The 16,205-nt window shown below is 55.1% G+C and overlaps 2 protein-coding genes and 1 long non-coding RNA gene across 3 annotated transcripts in view; 2 read left to right on the top strand and 1 right to left on the bottom strand.

Annotated features, from left to right (window-relative positions):
- Positions 1 to 16,205, bottom strand: part of LOC145529708 (uncharacterized) — a 221,810-nt gene that overhangs the window by 53,169 nt on the left and 152,436 nt on the right. Inside the window, exons 21-23 of the long non-coding RNA XR_014071297.1 lie at positions 15,627 to 15,738; positions 7,983 to 8,094; positions 339 to 450 (exon numbers count right to left, since the gene is read on the bottom strand). This is a non-coding gene — a long non-coding RNA (uncharacterized LOC145529708). The remainder of the gene's footprint in view (positions 1 to 338; positions 451 to 7,982; positions 8,095 to 15,626; positions 15,739 to 16,205) is intronic.
- On the top strand, positions 4,128 to 5,942 carry LOC145529627 (uncharacterized). Its single transcript, XM_081550221.1, has 3 exons — positions 4,128 to 4,327; positions 4,727 to 5,039; positions 5,290 to 5,942. The coding sequence occupies exons 1-3, from the start codon at positions 4,193 to 4,195 to the stop codon at positions 5,916 to 5,918; spliced, it is 1,077 nt and encodes a 358-aa protein (XP_081406347.1). The 5' UTR covers positions 4,128 to 4,192; the 3' UTR covers positions 5,919 to 5,942.
- LOC145529619 (uncharacterized) lies at positions 11,786 to 13,586 on the top strand. The gene is made up of 3 exons (XM_081550212.1): positions 11,786 to 11,971; positions 12,371 to 12,683; positions 12,934 to 13,586. The coding sequence occupies exons 1-3, from the start codon at positions 11,837 to 11,839 to the stop codon at positions 13,560 to 13,562; spliced, it is 1,077 nt and encodes a 358-aa protein (XP_081406338.1). The 5' UTR covers positions 11,786 to 11,836; the 3' UTR covers positions 13,563 to 13,586.

Raw genomic sequence — 16,205 nt, 5'->3', positions numbered from 1 at the left:
TCCGTCTGGGTGCACACCTCCTTGCTGTGGCCAAGTTCCCCCCTTCTCTGAGCACCAGCTTCATCATCCTCTCGAATGAGGACATCGATTGCTACCTTGGCACGTTACTCTCTTCATCCTGTGAAGACTCATTAGGCTTATCCTACAATTACTAGCTGGCCCGAAGAGATATCTCCTGAATCCAGATTAAGCTGGAGTCTCCCAGGCTCATCTGGCATGTCTTCCCTGAAGTCTGCCAAAACCCACACCCTTGCATTTCCAGGGACTCCCCTTAGCCGGCTGGGCAGAAAACCCAGCATGGTTCAAACAAGCTGACAGACAAGCGGGAGAGGACTCACGGGCAGACGGCCTCCGTCAGGTCTCGGGTGGAGCTCTGGGACCACAGCAGCAACGGGCCATCCCAGCCCCTGGGCTCAGCAGCGCCCTCATTCTCAGGCCGGCGGCTCTGCCCTGAGGGGAGCAGGAAGGTCACCAACTGCCGCAGGCGGACCTCAAGCCCCTCCCACTGCTGGAGCCTGACCTCCCCCGGCCCCACCCCTTCCCCTACCCCAGCAGGACGAGAGCTCGTCTTCCCCTGGCTTCCAACGTGAGGCCCGGCCCTGGGCCCCGATTGGGCACTGCCCCAGTCCGGAGCCAATCACAGTGGCCAGGGAGGTGGAACGCACCGATTGGCCAGGGCCAGGTCATGTGACCATGCTCCCCAGGAAACTCAAATATTACCAAGATTCCCTAACAAACCAATGAACAAAATTATCCAGTAAAGGCAAACCGTACTTTTTAATGAGGCCGATGTCACAGAAAAAAAAAAAAAAAGCTTCACAATGAACTGCTCAAGGAAGCTACTAAATAAACTTTCAGAAAAGTTAAGTAGTTTTTTTTTTTTTTTTTAATAGGGTGACGGAGAGCTATACCTTTCCCATCTATGTGAATTTAGGTTTAAACTAGATTTCCCTTGGCTATTATATACCACAAAAAAACCCCACATCACCCCCTTTCACTCCCCCCACCCCCCAAAAGTGTTTTAGTCTATTGAGTTTTTGTGTCCTCAGTTGTGTCTGATTCACGGCAACTCACGAACTCTACACAGCCAGGCTCTTCCGTCCATGGAATTCAGGGCAATTTTTTTCTGTCACAGTAAATGCCCACCCTGGGTGATCCAAAGGCAAGGGCTCAGAGGCTCCTGAGAGTCTAACTCCTTTCAGCCGAGCACAGAGCTGGCTCCTCACTGGGATGCCTGTGGCCTGGGGCTCCCAGAGGGGAGAGCAGCACTCGCCCCACCGTGTGGTCACTGCTGGAAGTGCAGGCTGCTCCTCACTCCCCCTTGACAGTGTCCCTGAGGGCAGAACAGTGGGAATCTACTCAAGGTGGAAATGCAAACTCCCATGCAACCAAACTTCCCACAAGGTCTCCAAAACCACTCAGGAACAGGGAATTGGAAACTGCAGGGCATGACATGAATGGAGATGGAGACTTGACACCTTACACCGAGTTCACTTCCAGTTATCCCTAGACAAAGTTTCCATGAAAACTTGTCACAAATCTAGAAGAACAATGAGCAGAAACCGGACACGTGCTTTGAGTCTTCACACACAAAACTAAAAGGCAGTCCACAAAACAACCCAGAGAATACAGTGGACTTTGCAAAATCAAAGATATCTACTGTGGGAAAGACCTCATTACAAAAGCAAAAGACAGGTCATACATCGCGAGACGAATGAGTGGAAACACAAAGCTTCTCAAGGATGTGTCTCCAAACAGACAAAGAACACCAACACAACAAGCCTGTGAAAACTAGGGAAAGGTCTGAAGGGACACCAGACTGAGGAAGACACACACAGAGTATCCCGGATGATGTCCAGCACGGAGGGCCTGAAGAAACAACAGTCTAGTTGCACTCCCTCAGGCCTGTGTGACCCTGGATGAGGCCTCTGTTTCCCGGTGGCTCTGAGAGATGGACAGGGAGGAAGGGGAAGAGAAATCACTTGCATTTCTAATACTCACAGCAAAGTCTTCCAATGAGAAGGGAATTATCACCCCCACTGACAATGCCATGCACTGAAGTGATACCCACGAGTCCATCTAACCCAGAAGGGAAGGAAGGACCTGTTCTCACAAAACGGCGAGAGATGGAAGAAGGAAGATCAAGCCCACACCAATCACTGGAAAGAGAAGCTGTGCTCAGGGCTTGAAAGAATTCCTATTGGGAAAATGATGTCACAGCCCCACAAGGCAATCCACAGCTTGGATGCTATTCCTCCCAAAATGCCAATGCATTGTCGCACCGAACAAAGAACTGCAAAAGGGGTTACGGAAACAGAAAAGAGCCTAAATTGTCAATACAATCCGACGAAAAAGCCCCGATACGGACATCCAAGGTTGTGTGAAAGGAAATTAGACGACCAAACTAGGATCCTCAGGAGCGTATCGGAGAAGGCGATGGCGACCCACGCCAGTACTCTTGCCTGGAAAATGCCCTGGACGGAGGAGCCTGGTAGGCTGCAGGCCATGGGGTCGCGCAGAGTCAGACACGACTGAAGTGACTTAGCCGCAGCGGCAGCAGCAGGACAGTATGCTATTGGGAATACAACAACACACACAGATCCAGATCGATGGAATAAAGTTGAGGGTCCAGAAACAAACCCCGGCATCCATGGTCAACTCATCTCTGACACAGAAGGGGAGAATATCCAAATGGGAACAAGAAAGCCTCTTCAATAAATGGCCATGGGAAAACCAGACAGCTACATCTGAAGAACGCTATTGGTTTTGATCTCACACCACCTCAATATCGGGGAAAAACCTCACCCTAAAGACTGATGTCATGAGATAGCTAGAAAGAAGCGTAGGTCAAAGGCTCCTTAACATCAGAGTCTCCTTGCCATTTGCTGGGCGGAGGTAGAAATGGGTCTCTTCAAGTAAGGGAAAGAGGGAAACGAAGTACACCAATGGGTTTCCATCCAATGGAACCTCTTCACAACAGAGAAGCTAAGCATTCACAGATGCAAAAGATAGGAAACGGAACATGAGAGACTCCTTGCAAGTGGTGTATCTGAGAAGGGGTTCATATGGAAAGAGACGAAGAATGCACAGCACTCAGATTCCAAGAAACACCACCACCACCCTTGACCCTTCCCCCATGACCAACTCCGACCTAAAGCCTTTCTCTCCCTCTAACCCATCCCTAAAACATAACCCTCATCTAATCATATACATGTGCATTCCTAGCATCCATCCATCCACACACGAGAGAGAAAGAGGAAGACACAGACTGAATCGAGAAAGGAAAAGAGAGGGACACAGCCAGAGAGAGACACGGAACCAAAGAGAGGAAAGGAGTCGATGGTCCAGACTTTTCATCAATCTGTCTCGAAGGTAGAAGCAATGACAGCGCCCATCCACCCCAGAAGGGGGAAAAGGACGGAAGGTTTGGAGAGGAAAAGACAAGAACGCAGGGAGCCATTAGAAGCTCAGCCACCCGCAGAAGCCGAGCTGGGACACTTGAACAGAATCTCAATGGAAACAGAGGACCAGAAAGTTGGCTACTCTTTTCTATAAGAGAGGGAGACCTTCGAGTCTTCCTTTCGGGCCTCCAACTTGGATGTGGGGTCTCAAAACAGTCAGGAGGGGCAGTGCCTTTTCCTGGGTACCACGGCGCATCCAGGCCTCGTTCTGCCCCATTCTGTGCTGTGTCAGCCCTGGATGGAGTCTTTCTTTCTCAAGTCTCAGCGCACAAGCTCCACGTGATATCGGCCCCAGGTGGAGAGGCATGGAGCTGCTCGTAGGCTGACAGACCTAGGAAACAGATGGGAGAATGACCCCCACTCTGCAGATGGAGAGACTGGGGAAACCCCGAGGGGCATATGCTTGTCCAGGGCCACACCACTTATGAGAAGAAGGAGCCTGGTCTGAGAGCAGCGGGGTCCTCGGAGCTCAGGCCCTGGCTGCACCCAGGCCTCCCCAGGGCTGTGGGCTGGGCTGTGTGGCTGTCAATGTGCCTGCACATGGCCTAAGGGGGGTGGTCGAGCAGTCAGAAACCCAGAGATTCCCTTGGGAAGTTTTGGGGAAGGGACCTCAGCACGAACCCCAGGAAATGATGTCACCTGCCGGCAACAGAACCCAACAGAACCCGCAACCCGGGTATCCAGGCCTCCAGAGCGGAGAGGAGCCCCCAGCCAGATCTCTTGCTGCCAGGATGTTCTGCTGTTTGCCCCTGCCCAGAGGCCGGGGCCTCAGGAGAGCTCACAGGCAGTGTGCGTGGGCACCCTGTCGACGTTGGCTCAGGGCACCCCCGAGAGGCCTCTGGCCCTCTGCCCGGAGAAACAGAAAGGTAACACGGGGAGCCCCAGGCCGGGCCAGGCCACCTCTCCCATGCCACCCGGAAACACCGGGTCCTTTGCCTGTGTGTGTGGATGCGGGTTTCTCGGGGTGTGTCTCCCTCAAGGAAGCCCAGGCGGATGTGGGGTCAGAAGCCTGCGGACAAGTTGTGTCCACACCCCAGGGGAGATCAGGCTGGCTGGGATGGGAACAGTGCGGGCAGGGCCGGCCGCCCAGGCTGACCTCACACCCTCAGGTGGGTCTCTTTCCTCCCGGGTGGGGATCTGAGCAGACACACGTCTCTGACCCTTCTGGGAAGAGAAGTTCGAGCAGGCAGAAGCAGCGGCTCCACTGGCCAGGCCCAGCTCGGAAAACTCCCAGCACGGCTGGCTGACGGTCACTGTCGTTGCAGAGCTTCCCACGTGATGAGGCCGAGGACGGGGACACCCCGTCCACCTCCCGGAGGGAGGGGTCGGAGCACCAACCCCCCGCCCGTGAGGCCCAGTGCAGGCTCCAGGTGAGCGTGCCCACGGAGGCATCAGCCCCACCGGGGGCGAAGCGGAGGCGGGGAAGGCCTGCTGCCGAGACACCGCCCAGGATACACCCGGCGGCCCAGTCTGAGGCTGCCACGGAGCTCAGCACACCCGGCTCCGACCCAGAGTCCCGAGAACCCCGGCCTCTGAGGCAGCAGGAGGACCTGGAGCCCAGCACGCCAGAGCACAGAGGTAAGGACGCTGGGGCTGGTGCACGGGAGTGTGTGGGGAGGGGGTGCTGAGCTACACAGGGACGAGTCCCCGAAAGATGCTGCTGGGCCTGCAGCAAGCGCTGGCCTCACACCCCCACCCCCATCTTGCACACTTCAGTCCCAAAAGACATCCAACCCTGGGTATTCTTTCGGAATCTCTTGGAAGCTTTCTGTCCCGGGATACGCACATGCCAAGGCTGGTCTGTGGGCAAACTTTGCTTCTCCCCCAGCTCTAGCACTGGCCTCCAACTGGAAACAGGCTCCACTTCCCAGACCTGTGCCTACAGAGGTGGTGGCTCCAGGTGCAGGACCCAGGGATCCACCGAGGGCAGATGGAGAACCGAGCCTTGCCCTCGCAGAGACACCAGGCCAGCTGGGTACTGGCCAGCACACCGGGCAGATCGGATTTCCGTGCCTGCAGGACCCCCAGCCCCAGGCACTGATGTCCCACCCCCTCAGCCAGAACCTCCACCTCCACGTGCACCTGTACCTGCTCGGGCTTTGGCAGGAGAACCCGAGGCAGAGGAGGAGTCACCGCCTCGGCAGGGAGAGCCTGCCCTGGCTCCCGCGCAACACCCAGACGCCGACGATGACTCACCCGCCCCTGCAGGAAGAACGAGCCCCCGCTCTGGACAGAGACCCAGAGCCCTTGCCGGAAACACCATGTCCAGGGGAGCGGTCGGCTCTGCAGCCTCCATCCCTGTCTGCTCACCGTGGACGCCGGCAACTCGGTCTGCCCCCAGGGGACATGGAGTTCCTTTCCCCTGAGCTGCTTTGCATTTGGTTTGTTTCCACCTTTCTGGTGATGTTTTACTTTTTGTATGGTTTCGTCTATTTTTGTTGGTTAAGTTGGGATTAGTAAACTTTTTCATCATTGTTGCAATTTGGGACACTGTTGTGTAACTCTGGTGATACTGTGTTACCATCACCACTCTGTAGTTTCAGACCCGTTCGATCTTTATGCCCCACCCGCCAACAAAGCCTGGGTTCAAGGCAAGCAGGCCCTGTTCATCCCTCCCCCCGATCCTGACCACAATTTCATCTTTTCTTTCTGCATTCCTTCCTATATTCTTGGTGTCCCCAATCAATGACTCTCAGTGAGATGACTGAAGGAGTTTTTTTCGGACTCTCCACCTACTGTAAGACTCCATTGGAGAGTTCTCATTTTTATGTCATTTGAACTAGCCTTTGATAGCTGAAAGGACGGTGTACGTCCTTTCAAGATATCATGTGCCAAACGAAGCCCTTTTGGCAAATGCCATCATTATCTCCAGGCAGGCATTGCTGTTTGAAGGGTGACATCTCAGCCAGAAGGCAGAGGCTGAGCTCCTCTTGTTGCACCAGCTCCCAAAAGAAGCCAAGAAAGGGAGCTGGAACAACAAACCACCCCAACGCCCAGGAAAGCGTTCTTCACGACAGAAGGCTAGCAAATGACCCAACAACCTTGTGGCCCAGAACCCCTCTAGAAAAATCACTGTTCCATACAAAAGAGAAACACATGGGAAGTTCCAAGGAGAGGCAATGCCCATGGCCAGTGTACTTTAGAGACGGCCTGACCGCTCCGGGGAAGACACGCACCGACGGAACCCCTTGGGAAACAGCAGTGAGAGTCCTCACCGTCGTAAGGGTTTCCTCTGGGGACAACCTGCCCTGGGCACCACATGAGGGAGCAGACCGGCTTCTCTTCCTCTGCCCCCACACCACTCACTCATGAAGGCAGCTCAGGTGTTCTCATGCCCTGCCTGCCTGCCTGCCTGCCTGGCTCATCCGTGAGCTGTGACCACCTCCAGGGCAGGACTCCACCTTCTCCTCTCTGTGTACCGTGAATCTGCACACAGTGGGCTTTCAGAACCTTAGGAGACTTGAGCCATTCCCACTCGAGCCAGAACCCTCCCCAGGAAGGAAAACAGCTGTGGAGTCATTTTGGCCCCAGCACTGGTTCCCAAACCCTGGCGGCTCCTACAGCCTCTACGGTGTGAAGAGGGAGGTCCCTTTTGACAGAGCTTTCCGGCTGTCAGATCGAAGCTGTTGTTTCACTGTCAGCTGTGTCTCTGCCGTTGCAGCCAGGTGGGCCACGCTGCTCCAAAGGAGCTCACAAGCTGAGTTGCAAGGGAGGTATTGAGAGGACAGGGATGGCTACAACGTGCTGCAAACTGAGTGAGGGTCCCCACAATCCTCAGCAAAGGTCTGTGGTGTGCAAGTGGGGAGTAGAGGGCCCCCAAGTTCCAAAGGAAGGGAGGTACTCGGGAGCTAAAGCCCTTGGCTGCTGTGGTAGCAGCTGCAGATGGCAGCTCGTCCACAGTGCACTTCGAATGAGGTCATATGAGCGGGACTCTGGAAAGGGCTCCGAAATCCAGAGAAAGGGGTCAGGGTATGTGGGAATCCGGCGGGGGTGGGGGGTGGATGAAGGAAGGTGTCCTTCCTCTCTCCAGTGCAATTTGGTTTGGTGAGTCTCAAAGCTACCAGATGGCACTTCCCAAGTCAGGCCCCCGCAGGAATCAGGGTGGGCTGCGTGCCTCGGCCCCTGCCACAGGGACAAGCCACACCAGTGGCCTCCCTGAGCTCAAATGGCCGGATCTGGGGGTTCCGTCTGGGTGCACACCTCCTTGCTGTGGCCAAGTTCCCCCCTTCTCTGAGCACCAGCTTCATCATCCTCTCGAATGAGGACATCGATTGCTACCTTGGCACGTTACTCTCTTCATCCTGTGAAGACTCATTAGGCTTATCCTACAATTACTAGCTGGCCCGAAGAGATATCTCCTGAATCCAGATTAAGCTGGAGTCTCCCAGGCTCATCTGGCATGTCTTCCCTGAAGTCTGCCAAAACCCACACCCTTGCATTTCCAGGGACTCCCCTTAGCCGGCTGGGCAGAAAACCCAGCATGGTTCAAACAAGCTGACAGACAAGCGGGAGAGGACTCACGGGCAGACGGCCTCCGTCAGGTCTCGGGTGGAGCTCTGGGACCACAGCAGCAACGGGCCATCCCAGCCCCTGGGCTCAGCAGCGCCCTCATTCTCAGGCCGGCGGCTCTGCCCTGAGGGGAGCAGGAAGGTCACCAACTGCCGCAGGCGGACCTCAAGCCCCTCCCACTGCTGGAGCCTGACCTCCCCCGGCCCCACCCCTTCCCCTACCCCAGCAGGACGAGAGCTCGTCTTCCCCTGGCTTCCAACGTGAGGCCCGGCCCTGGGCCCCGATTGGGCACTGCCCCAGTCCGGAGCCAATCACAGTGGCCAGGGAGGTGGAACGCACCGATTGGCCAGGGCCAGGTCATGTGACCATGCTCCCCAGGAAACTCAAATATTACCAAGATTCCCTAACAAACCAATGAACAAAATTATCCAGTAAAGGCAAACCGTACTTTTTAATGAGGCCGATGTCACAGAAAAAAAAAAAAAAAGCTTCACAATGAACTGCTCAAGGAAGCTACTAAATAAACTTTCAGAAAAGTTAAGTAGTTTTTTTTTTTTTTTTTAATAGGGTGACGGAGAGCTATACCTTTCCCATCTATGTGAATTTAGGTTTAAACTAGATTTCCCTTGGCTATTATATACCACAAAAAAACCCCACATCACCCCCTTTCACTCCCCCCACCCCCCAAAAGTGTTTTAGTCTATTGAGTTTTTGTGTCCTCAGTTGTGTCTGATTCACGGCAACTCACGAACTCTACACAGCCAGGCTCTTCCGTCCATGGAATTCAGGGCAATTTTTTTCTGTCACAGTAAATGCCCACCCTGGGTGATCCAAAGGCAAGGGCTCAGAGGCTCCTGAGAGTCTAACTCCTTTCAGCCGAGCACAGAGCTGGCTCCTCACTGGGATGCCTGTGGCCTGGGGCTCCCAGAGGGGAGAGCAGCACTCGCCCCACCGTGTGGTCACTGCTGGAAGTGCAGGCTGCTCCTCACTCCCCCTTGACAGTGTCCCTGAGGGCAGAACAGTGGGAATCTACTCAAGGTGGAAATGCAAACTCCCATGCAACCAAACTTCCCACAAGGTCTCCAAAACCACTCAGGAACAGGGAATTGGAAACTGCAGGGCATGACATGAATGGAGATGGAGACTTGACACCTTACACCGAGTTCACTTCCAGTTATCCCTAGACAAAGTTTCCATGAAAACTTGTCACAAATCTAGAAGAACAATGAGCAGAAACCGGACACGTGCTTTGAGTCTTCACACACAAAACTAAAAGGCAGTCCACAAAACAACCCAGAGAATACAGTGGACTTTGCAAAATCAAAGATATCTACTGTGGGAAAGACCTCATTACAAAAGCAAAAGACAGGTCATACATCGCGAGACGAATGAGTGGAAACACAAAGCTTCTCAAGGATGTGTCTCCAAACAGACAAAGAACACCAACACAACAAGCCTGTGAAAACTAGGGAAAGGTCTGAAGGGACACCAGACTGAGGAAGACACACACAGAGTATCCCGGATGATGTCCAGCACGGAGGGCCTGAAGAAACAACAGTCTAGTTGCACTCCCTCAGGCCTGTGTGACCCTGGATGAGGCCTCTGTTTCCCGGTGGCTCTGAGAGATGGACAGGGAGGAAGGGGAAGAGAAATCACTTGCATTTCTAATACTCACAGCAAAGTCTTCCAATGAGAAGGGAATTATCACCCCCACTGACAATGCCATGCACTGAAGTGATACCCACGAGTCCATCTAACCCAGAAGGGAAGGAAGGACCTGTTCTCACAAAACGGCGAGAGATGGAAGAAGGAAGATCAAGCCCACACCAATCACTGGAAAGAGAAGCTGTGCTCAGGGCTTGAAAGAATTCCTATTGGGAAAATGATGTCACAGCCCCACAAGGCAATCCACAGCTTGGATGCTATTCCTCCCAAAATGCCAATGCATTGTCGCACCGAACAAAGAACTGCAAAAGGGGTTACGGAAACAGAAAAGAGCCTAAATTGTCAATACAATCCGACGAAAAAGCCCCGATACGGACATCCAAGGTTGTGTGAAAGGAAATTAGACGACCAAACTAGGATCCTCAGGAGCGTATCGGAGAAGGCGATGGCGACCCACGCCAGTACTCTTGCCTGGAAAATGCCCTGGACGGAGGAGCCTGGTAGGCTGCAGGCCATGGGGTCGCGCAGAGTCAGACACGACTGAAGTGACTTAGCCGCAGCGGCAGCAGCAGGACAGTATGCTATTGGGAATACAACAACACACACAGATCCAGATCGATGGAATAAAGTTGAGGGTCCAGAAACAAACCCCGGCATCCATGGTCAACTCATCTCTGACACAGAAGGGGAGAATATCCAAATGGGAACAAGAAAGCCTCTTCAATAAATGGCCATGGGAAAACCAGACAGCTACATCTGAAGAACGCTATTGGTTTTGATCTCACACCACCTCAATATCGGGGAAAAACCTCACCCTAAAGACTGATGTCATGAGATAGCTAGAAAGAAGCGTAGGTCAAAGGCTCCTTAACATCAGAGTCTCCTTGCCATTTGCTGGGCGGAGGTAGAAATGGGTCTCTTCAAGTAAGGGAAAGAGGGAAACGAAGTACACCAATGGGTTTCCATCCAATGGAACCTCTTCACAACAGAGAAGCTAAGCATTCACAGATGCAAAAGATAGGAAACGGAACATGAGAGACTCCTTGCAAGTGGTGTATCTGAGAAGGGGTTCATATGGAAAGAGACGAAGAATGCACAGCACTCAGATTCCAAGAAACACCACCACCACCCTTGACCCTTCCCCCATGACCAACTCCGACCTAAAGCCTTTCTCTCCCTCTAACCCATCCCTAAAACATAACCCTCATCTAATCATATACATGTGCATTCCTAGCATCCATCCATCCACACACGAGAGAGAAAGAGGAAGACACAGACTGAATCGAGAAAGGAAAAGAGAGGGACACAGCCAGAGAGAGACACGGAACCAAAGAGAGGAAAGGAGTCGATGGTCCAGACTTTTCATCAATCTGTCTCGAAGGTAGAAGCAATGACAGCGCCCATCCACCCCAGAAGGGGGAAAAGGACGGAAGGTTTGGAGAGGAAAAGACAAGAACGCAGGGAGCCATTAGAAGCTCAGCCACCCGCAGAAGCCGAGCTGGGACACTTGAACAGAATCTCAATGGAAACAGAGGACCAGAAAGTTGGCTACTCTTTTCTATAAGAGAGGGAGACCTTCGAGTCTTCCTTTCGGGCCTCCAACTTGGATGTGGGGTCTCAAAACAGTCAGGAGGGGCAGTGCCTTTTCCTGGGTACCACGGCGCATCCAGGCCTCGTTCTGCCCCATTCTGTGCTGTGTCAGCCCTGGATGGAGTCTTTCTTTCTCAAGTCTCAGCGCACAAGCTCCACGTGATATCGGCCCCAGGTGGAGAGGCATGGAGCTGCTCGTAGGCCGACAGACCTAGGAAACAGATGGGAGAATGACCCCCACTCTGCAGATGGAGAGACTGGGGAAACCCCGAGGGGCATATGCTTGTCCAGGGCCACACCACTTATGAGAAGAAGGAGCCTGGTCTGAGAGCAGCGGGGTCCTCGGAGCTCAGGCCCTGGCTGCACCCAGGCCTCCCCAGGGCTGTGGGCTGGGCTGTGTGGCTGTCAATGTGCCTGCACATGGCCTAAGGGGGGTGGTCGAGCAGTCAGAAACCCAGAGATTCCCTTGGGAAGTTTTGGGGAAGGGACCTCAGCACGAACCCCAGGAAATGATGTCACCTGCCGGCAACAGAACCCAACAGAACCCGCAACCCGGGTATCCAGGCCTCCAGAGCGGAGAGGAGCCCCCAGCCAGATCTCTTGCTGCCAGGATGTTCTGCTGTTTGCCCCTGCCCAGAGGCCGGGGCCTCAGGAGAGCTCACAGGCAGTGTGCGTGGGCACCCTGTCGACGTTGGCTCAGGGCACCCCCGAGAGGCCTCTGGCCCTCTGCCCGGAGAAACAGAAAGGTAACACGGGGAGCCCCAGGCCGGGCCAGGCCACCTCTCCCATGCCACCCGGAAACACCGGGTCCTTTGCCTGTGTGTGTGGATGCGGGTTTCTCGGGGTGTGTCTCCCTCAAGGAAGCCCAGGCGGATGTGGGGTCAGAAGCCTGCGGACAAGTTGTGTCCACACCCCAGGGGAGATCAGGCTGGCTGGGATGGGAACAGTGCGGGCAGGGCCGGCCGCCCAGGCTGACCTCACACCCTCAGGTGGGTCTCTTTCCTCCCGGGTGGGGATCTGAGCAGACACACGTCTCTGACCCTTCTGGGAAGAGAAGTTCGAGCAGGCAGAAGCAGCGGCTCCACTGGCCAGGCCCAGCTCGGAAAACTCCCAGCACGGCTGGCTGACGGTCACTGTCGTTGCAGAGCTTCCCACGTGATGAGGCCGAGGACGGGGACACCCCGTCCACCTCCCGGAGGGAGGGGTCGGAGCACCAACCCCCCGCCCGTGAGGCCCAGTGCAGGCTCCAGGTGAGCGTGCCCACGGAGGCATCAGCCCCACCGGGGGCGAAGCGGAGGCGGGGAAGGCCTGCTGCCGAGACACCGCCCAGGATACACCCGGCGGCCCAGTCTGAGGCTGCCACGGAGCTCAGCACACCCGGCTCCGACCCAGAGTCCCGAGAACCCCGGCCTCTGAGGCAGCAGGAGGACCTGGAGCCCAGCACGCCAGAGCACAGAGGTAAGGACGCTGGGGCTGGTGCACGGGAGTGTGTGGGGAGGGGGTGCTGAGCTACACAGGGACGAGTCCCCGAAAGATGCTGCTGGGCCTGCAGCAAGCGCTGGCCTCACACCCCCACCCCCATCTTGCACACTTCAGTCCCAAAAGACATCCAACCCTGGGTATTCTTTCGGAATCTCTTGGAAGCTTTCTGTCCCGGGATACGCACATGCCAAGGCTGGTCTGTGGGCAAACTTTGCTTCTCCCCCAGCTCTAGCACTGGCCTCCAACTGGAAACAGGCTCCACTTCCCAGACCTGTGCCTACAGAGGTGGTGGCTCCAGGTGCAGGACCCAGGGATCCACCGAGGGCAGATGGAGAACCGAGCCTTGCCCTCGCAGAGACACCAGGCCAGCTGGGTACTGGCCAGCACACCGGGCAGATCGGATTTCCGTGCCTGCAGGACCCCCAGCCCCAGGCACTGATGTCCCACCCCCTCAGCCAGAACCTCCACCTCCACGTGCACCTGTACCTGCTCGGGCTTTGGCAGGAGAACCCGAGGCAGAGGAGGAGTCACCGCCTCGGCAGGGAGAGCCTGCCCTGGCTCCCGCGCAACACCCAGACGCCGACGATGACTCACCCGCCCCTGCAGGAAGAACGAGCCCCCGCTCTGGACAGAGACCCAGAGCCCTTGCCGGAAACACCATGTCCAGGGGAGCGGTCGGCTCTGCAGCCTCCATCCCTGTCTGCTCACCGTGGACGCCGGCAACTCGGTCTGCCCCCAGGGGACATGGAGTTCCTTTCCCCTGAGCTGCTTTGCATTTGGTTTGTTTCCACCTTTCTGGTGATGTTTTACTTTTTGTATGGTTTCGTCTATTTTTGTTGGTTAAGTTGGGATTAGTAAACTTTTTCATCATTGTTGCAATTTGGGACACTGTTGTGTAACTCTGGTGATACTGTGTTACCATCACCACTCTGTAGTTTCAGACCCGTTCGATCTTTATGCCCCACCCGCCAACAAAGCCTGGGTTCAAGGCAAGCAGGCCCTGTTCATCCCTCCCCCCGATCCTGACCACAATTTCATCTTTTCTTTCTGCATTCCTTCCTATATTCTTGGTGTCCCCAATCAATGACTCTCAGTGAGATGACTGAAGGAGTTTTTTTCGGACTCTCCACCTACTGTAAGACTCCATTGGAGAGTTCTCATTTTTATGTCATTTGAACTAGCCTTTGATAGCTGAAAGGACGGTGTACGTCCTTTCAAGATATCATGTGCCAAACGAAGCCCTTTTGGCAAATGCCATCATTATCTCCAGGCAGGCATTGCTGTTTGAAGGGTGACATCTCAGCCAGAAGGCAGAGGCTGAGCTCCTCTTGTTGCACCAGCTCCCAAAAGAAGCCAAGAAAGGGAGCTGGAACAACAAACCACCCCAACGCCCAGGAAAGCGTTCTTCACGACAGAAGGCTAGCAAATGACCCAACAACCTTGTGGCCCAGAACCCCTCTAGAAAAATCACTGTTCCATACAAAAGAGAAACACATGGGAAGTTCCAAGGAGAGGCAATGCCCATGGCCAGTGTACTTTAGAGACGGCCTGACCGCTCCGGGGAAGACACGCACCGACGGAACCCCTTGGGAAACAGCAGTGAGAGTCCTCACCGTCGTAAGGGTTTCCTCTGGGGACAACCTGCCCTGGGCACCACATGAGGGAGCAGACCGGCTTCTCTTCCTCTGCCCCCACACCACTCACTCATGAAGGCAGCTCAGGTGTTCTCATGCCCTGCCTGCCTGCCTGCCTGCCTGGCTCATCCGTGAGCTGTGACCACCTCCAGGGCAGGACTCCACCTTCTCCTCTCTGTGTACCGTGAATCTGCACACAGTGGGCTTTCAGAACCTTAGGAGACTTGAGCCATTCCCACTCGAGCCAGAACCCTCCCCAGGAAGGAAAACAGCTGTGGAGTCATTTTGGCCCCAGCACTGGTTCCCAAACCCTGGCGGCTCCTACAGCCTCTACGGTGTGAAGAGGGAGGTCCCTTTTGACAGAGCTTTCCGGCTGTCAGATCGAAGCTGTTGTTTCACTGTCAGCTGTGTCTCTGCCGTTGCAGCCAGGTGGGCCACGCTGCTCCAAAGGAGCTCACAAGCTGAGTTGCAAGGGAGGTATTGAGAGGACAGGGATGGCTACAACGTGCTGCAAACTGAGTGAGGGTCCCCACAATCCTCAGCAAAGGTCTGTGGTGTGCAAGTGGGGAGTAGAGGGCCCCCAAGTTCCAAAGGAAGGGAGGTACTCGGGAGATAAAGCCCTTGGCTGCTGTGGTAGCAGCTGCAGATGGCAGCTCGTCCACAGTGCACTTCGAATGAGGTCATATGAGCGGGACTCTGGAAAGGGCTCCGAAATCCAGAGAAAGGGGTCAGGGTATGTGGGAATCCGGCGGGGGTGGGGGGTGGATGAAGGAAGGTGTCCTTCCTCTCTCCAGTGCAATTTGGTTTGGTGAGTCTCAAAGCTACCAGATGGCACTTCCCAAGTCAGGCCCCCGCAGGAATCAGGGTGGGCTGCGTGCCTCGGCCCCTGCCACAGGGACAAGCCACACCAGTGGCCTCCCTGAGCTCAAATGGCCGGATCTGGGGGTTCCGTCTGGGTGCACACCTCCTTGCTGTGGCCAAGTTCCCCCCTTCTCTGAGCACCAGCTTCATCATCCTCTCGAATGAGGACATCGATTGCTACCTTGGCACGTTACTCTCTTCATCCTGTGAAGACTCATTAGGCTTATCCTACAATTACTAGCTGGCCCGAAGAGATATCTCCTGAATCCAGATTAAGCTGGAGTCTCCCAGGCTCATCTGGCATGTCTTCCCTGAAGTCTGCCAAAACCCACACCCTTGCATTTCCAGGGACTCCCCTTAGCCGGCTGGGCAGAAAACCCAGCATGGTTCAAACAAGCTGACAGACAAGCGGGAGAGGACTCACGGGCAGACGGCCTCCGTCAGGTCTCGGGTGGAGCTCTGGGACCACAGCAGCAACGGGCCATCCCAGCCCCTGGGCTCAGCAGCGCCCTCATTCTCAGGCCGGCGGCTCTGCCCTGAGGGGAGCAGGAAGGTCACCAACTGCCGCAGGCGGACCTCAAGCCCCTCCCACTGCTGGAGCCTGACCTCCCCCGGCCCCACCCCTTCCCCTACCCCAGCAGGACGAGAGCTCGTCTTCCCCTGGCTTCCAACGTGAGGCCCGGCCCTGGGCCCCGATTGGGCACTGCCCCAGTCCGGAGCCAATCACAGTGGCCAGGGAGGTGGAACGCACCGATTGGCCAGGGCCAGGTCATGTGACCATGCTCCCCAGGAAACTCAAATATTACCAAGATTCCCTAACAAACCAATGAACAAAATTATCCAGTAAAGGCAAACCGTACTTTTTAATGAGGCCGATGTCACAGAAAAAAAAAAAAAAGCTTCACAATGAACTGCTCAAGGAAGCTACTAAATAAACTTTCAGAAAAGTTAAGTAGTTTTTTTTTTTTTTTTTAATAGGGTGACGGAGAGCTATACCTTTCCC

This window comes from Giraffa tippelskirchi, chromosome 12, assembly GCF_054371585.1.
Source record: "Giraffa tippelskirchi isolate mGirTip1 chromosome 12, T2T-mGirTip1v1.2.pri, whole genome shotgun sequence".
Lineage (NCBI taxonomy): Eukaryota > Metazoa > Chordata > Mammalia > Artiodactyla > Giraffidae > Giraffa > Giraffa tippelskirchi.
This window is presented reverse-complemented; position numbering and strand designations above follow the sequence as displayed.

What these genes read in the sequence shown, in the direction of transcription:
- LOC145529627 (XM_081550221.1), top strand. Translation starts at nt 4,193, where the DNA reads ATGTTCTGCTGTTTGCCCCTGCCCAGAGGCCGGGGCCTCAGGAGAGCT. An exon ending in CTGCCCGGAGAAACAGAAAG is followed by an intron (nt 4,328 to 4,726) that starts GTAACACGGGGA and finishes CTGTCGTTGCAG; the next exon opens with AGCTTCCCACGTGATGAGGC. An exon ending in CAGCACGCCAGAGCACAGAG is followed by an intron (nt 5,040 to 5,289) that starts GTAAGGACGCTG and finishes CTTCTCCCCCAG; the next exon opens with CTCTAGCACTGGCCTCCAAC.
- LOC145529619 (XM_081550212.1), top strand. Translation starts at nt 11,837, where the DNA reads ATGTTCTGCTGTTTGCCCCTGCCCAGAGGCCGGGGCCTCAGGAGAGCT. An exon ending in CTGCCCGGAGAAACAGAAAG is followed by an intron (nt 11,972 to 12,370) that starts GTAACACGGGGA and finishes CTGTCGTTGCAG; the next exon opens with AGCTTCCCACGTGATGAGGC. An exon ending in CAGCACGCCAGAGCACAGAG is followed by an intron (nt 12,684 to 12,933) that starts GTAAGGACGCTG and finishes CTTCTCCCCCAG; the next exon opens with CTCTAGCACTGGCCTCCAAC.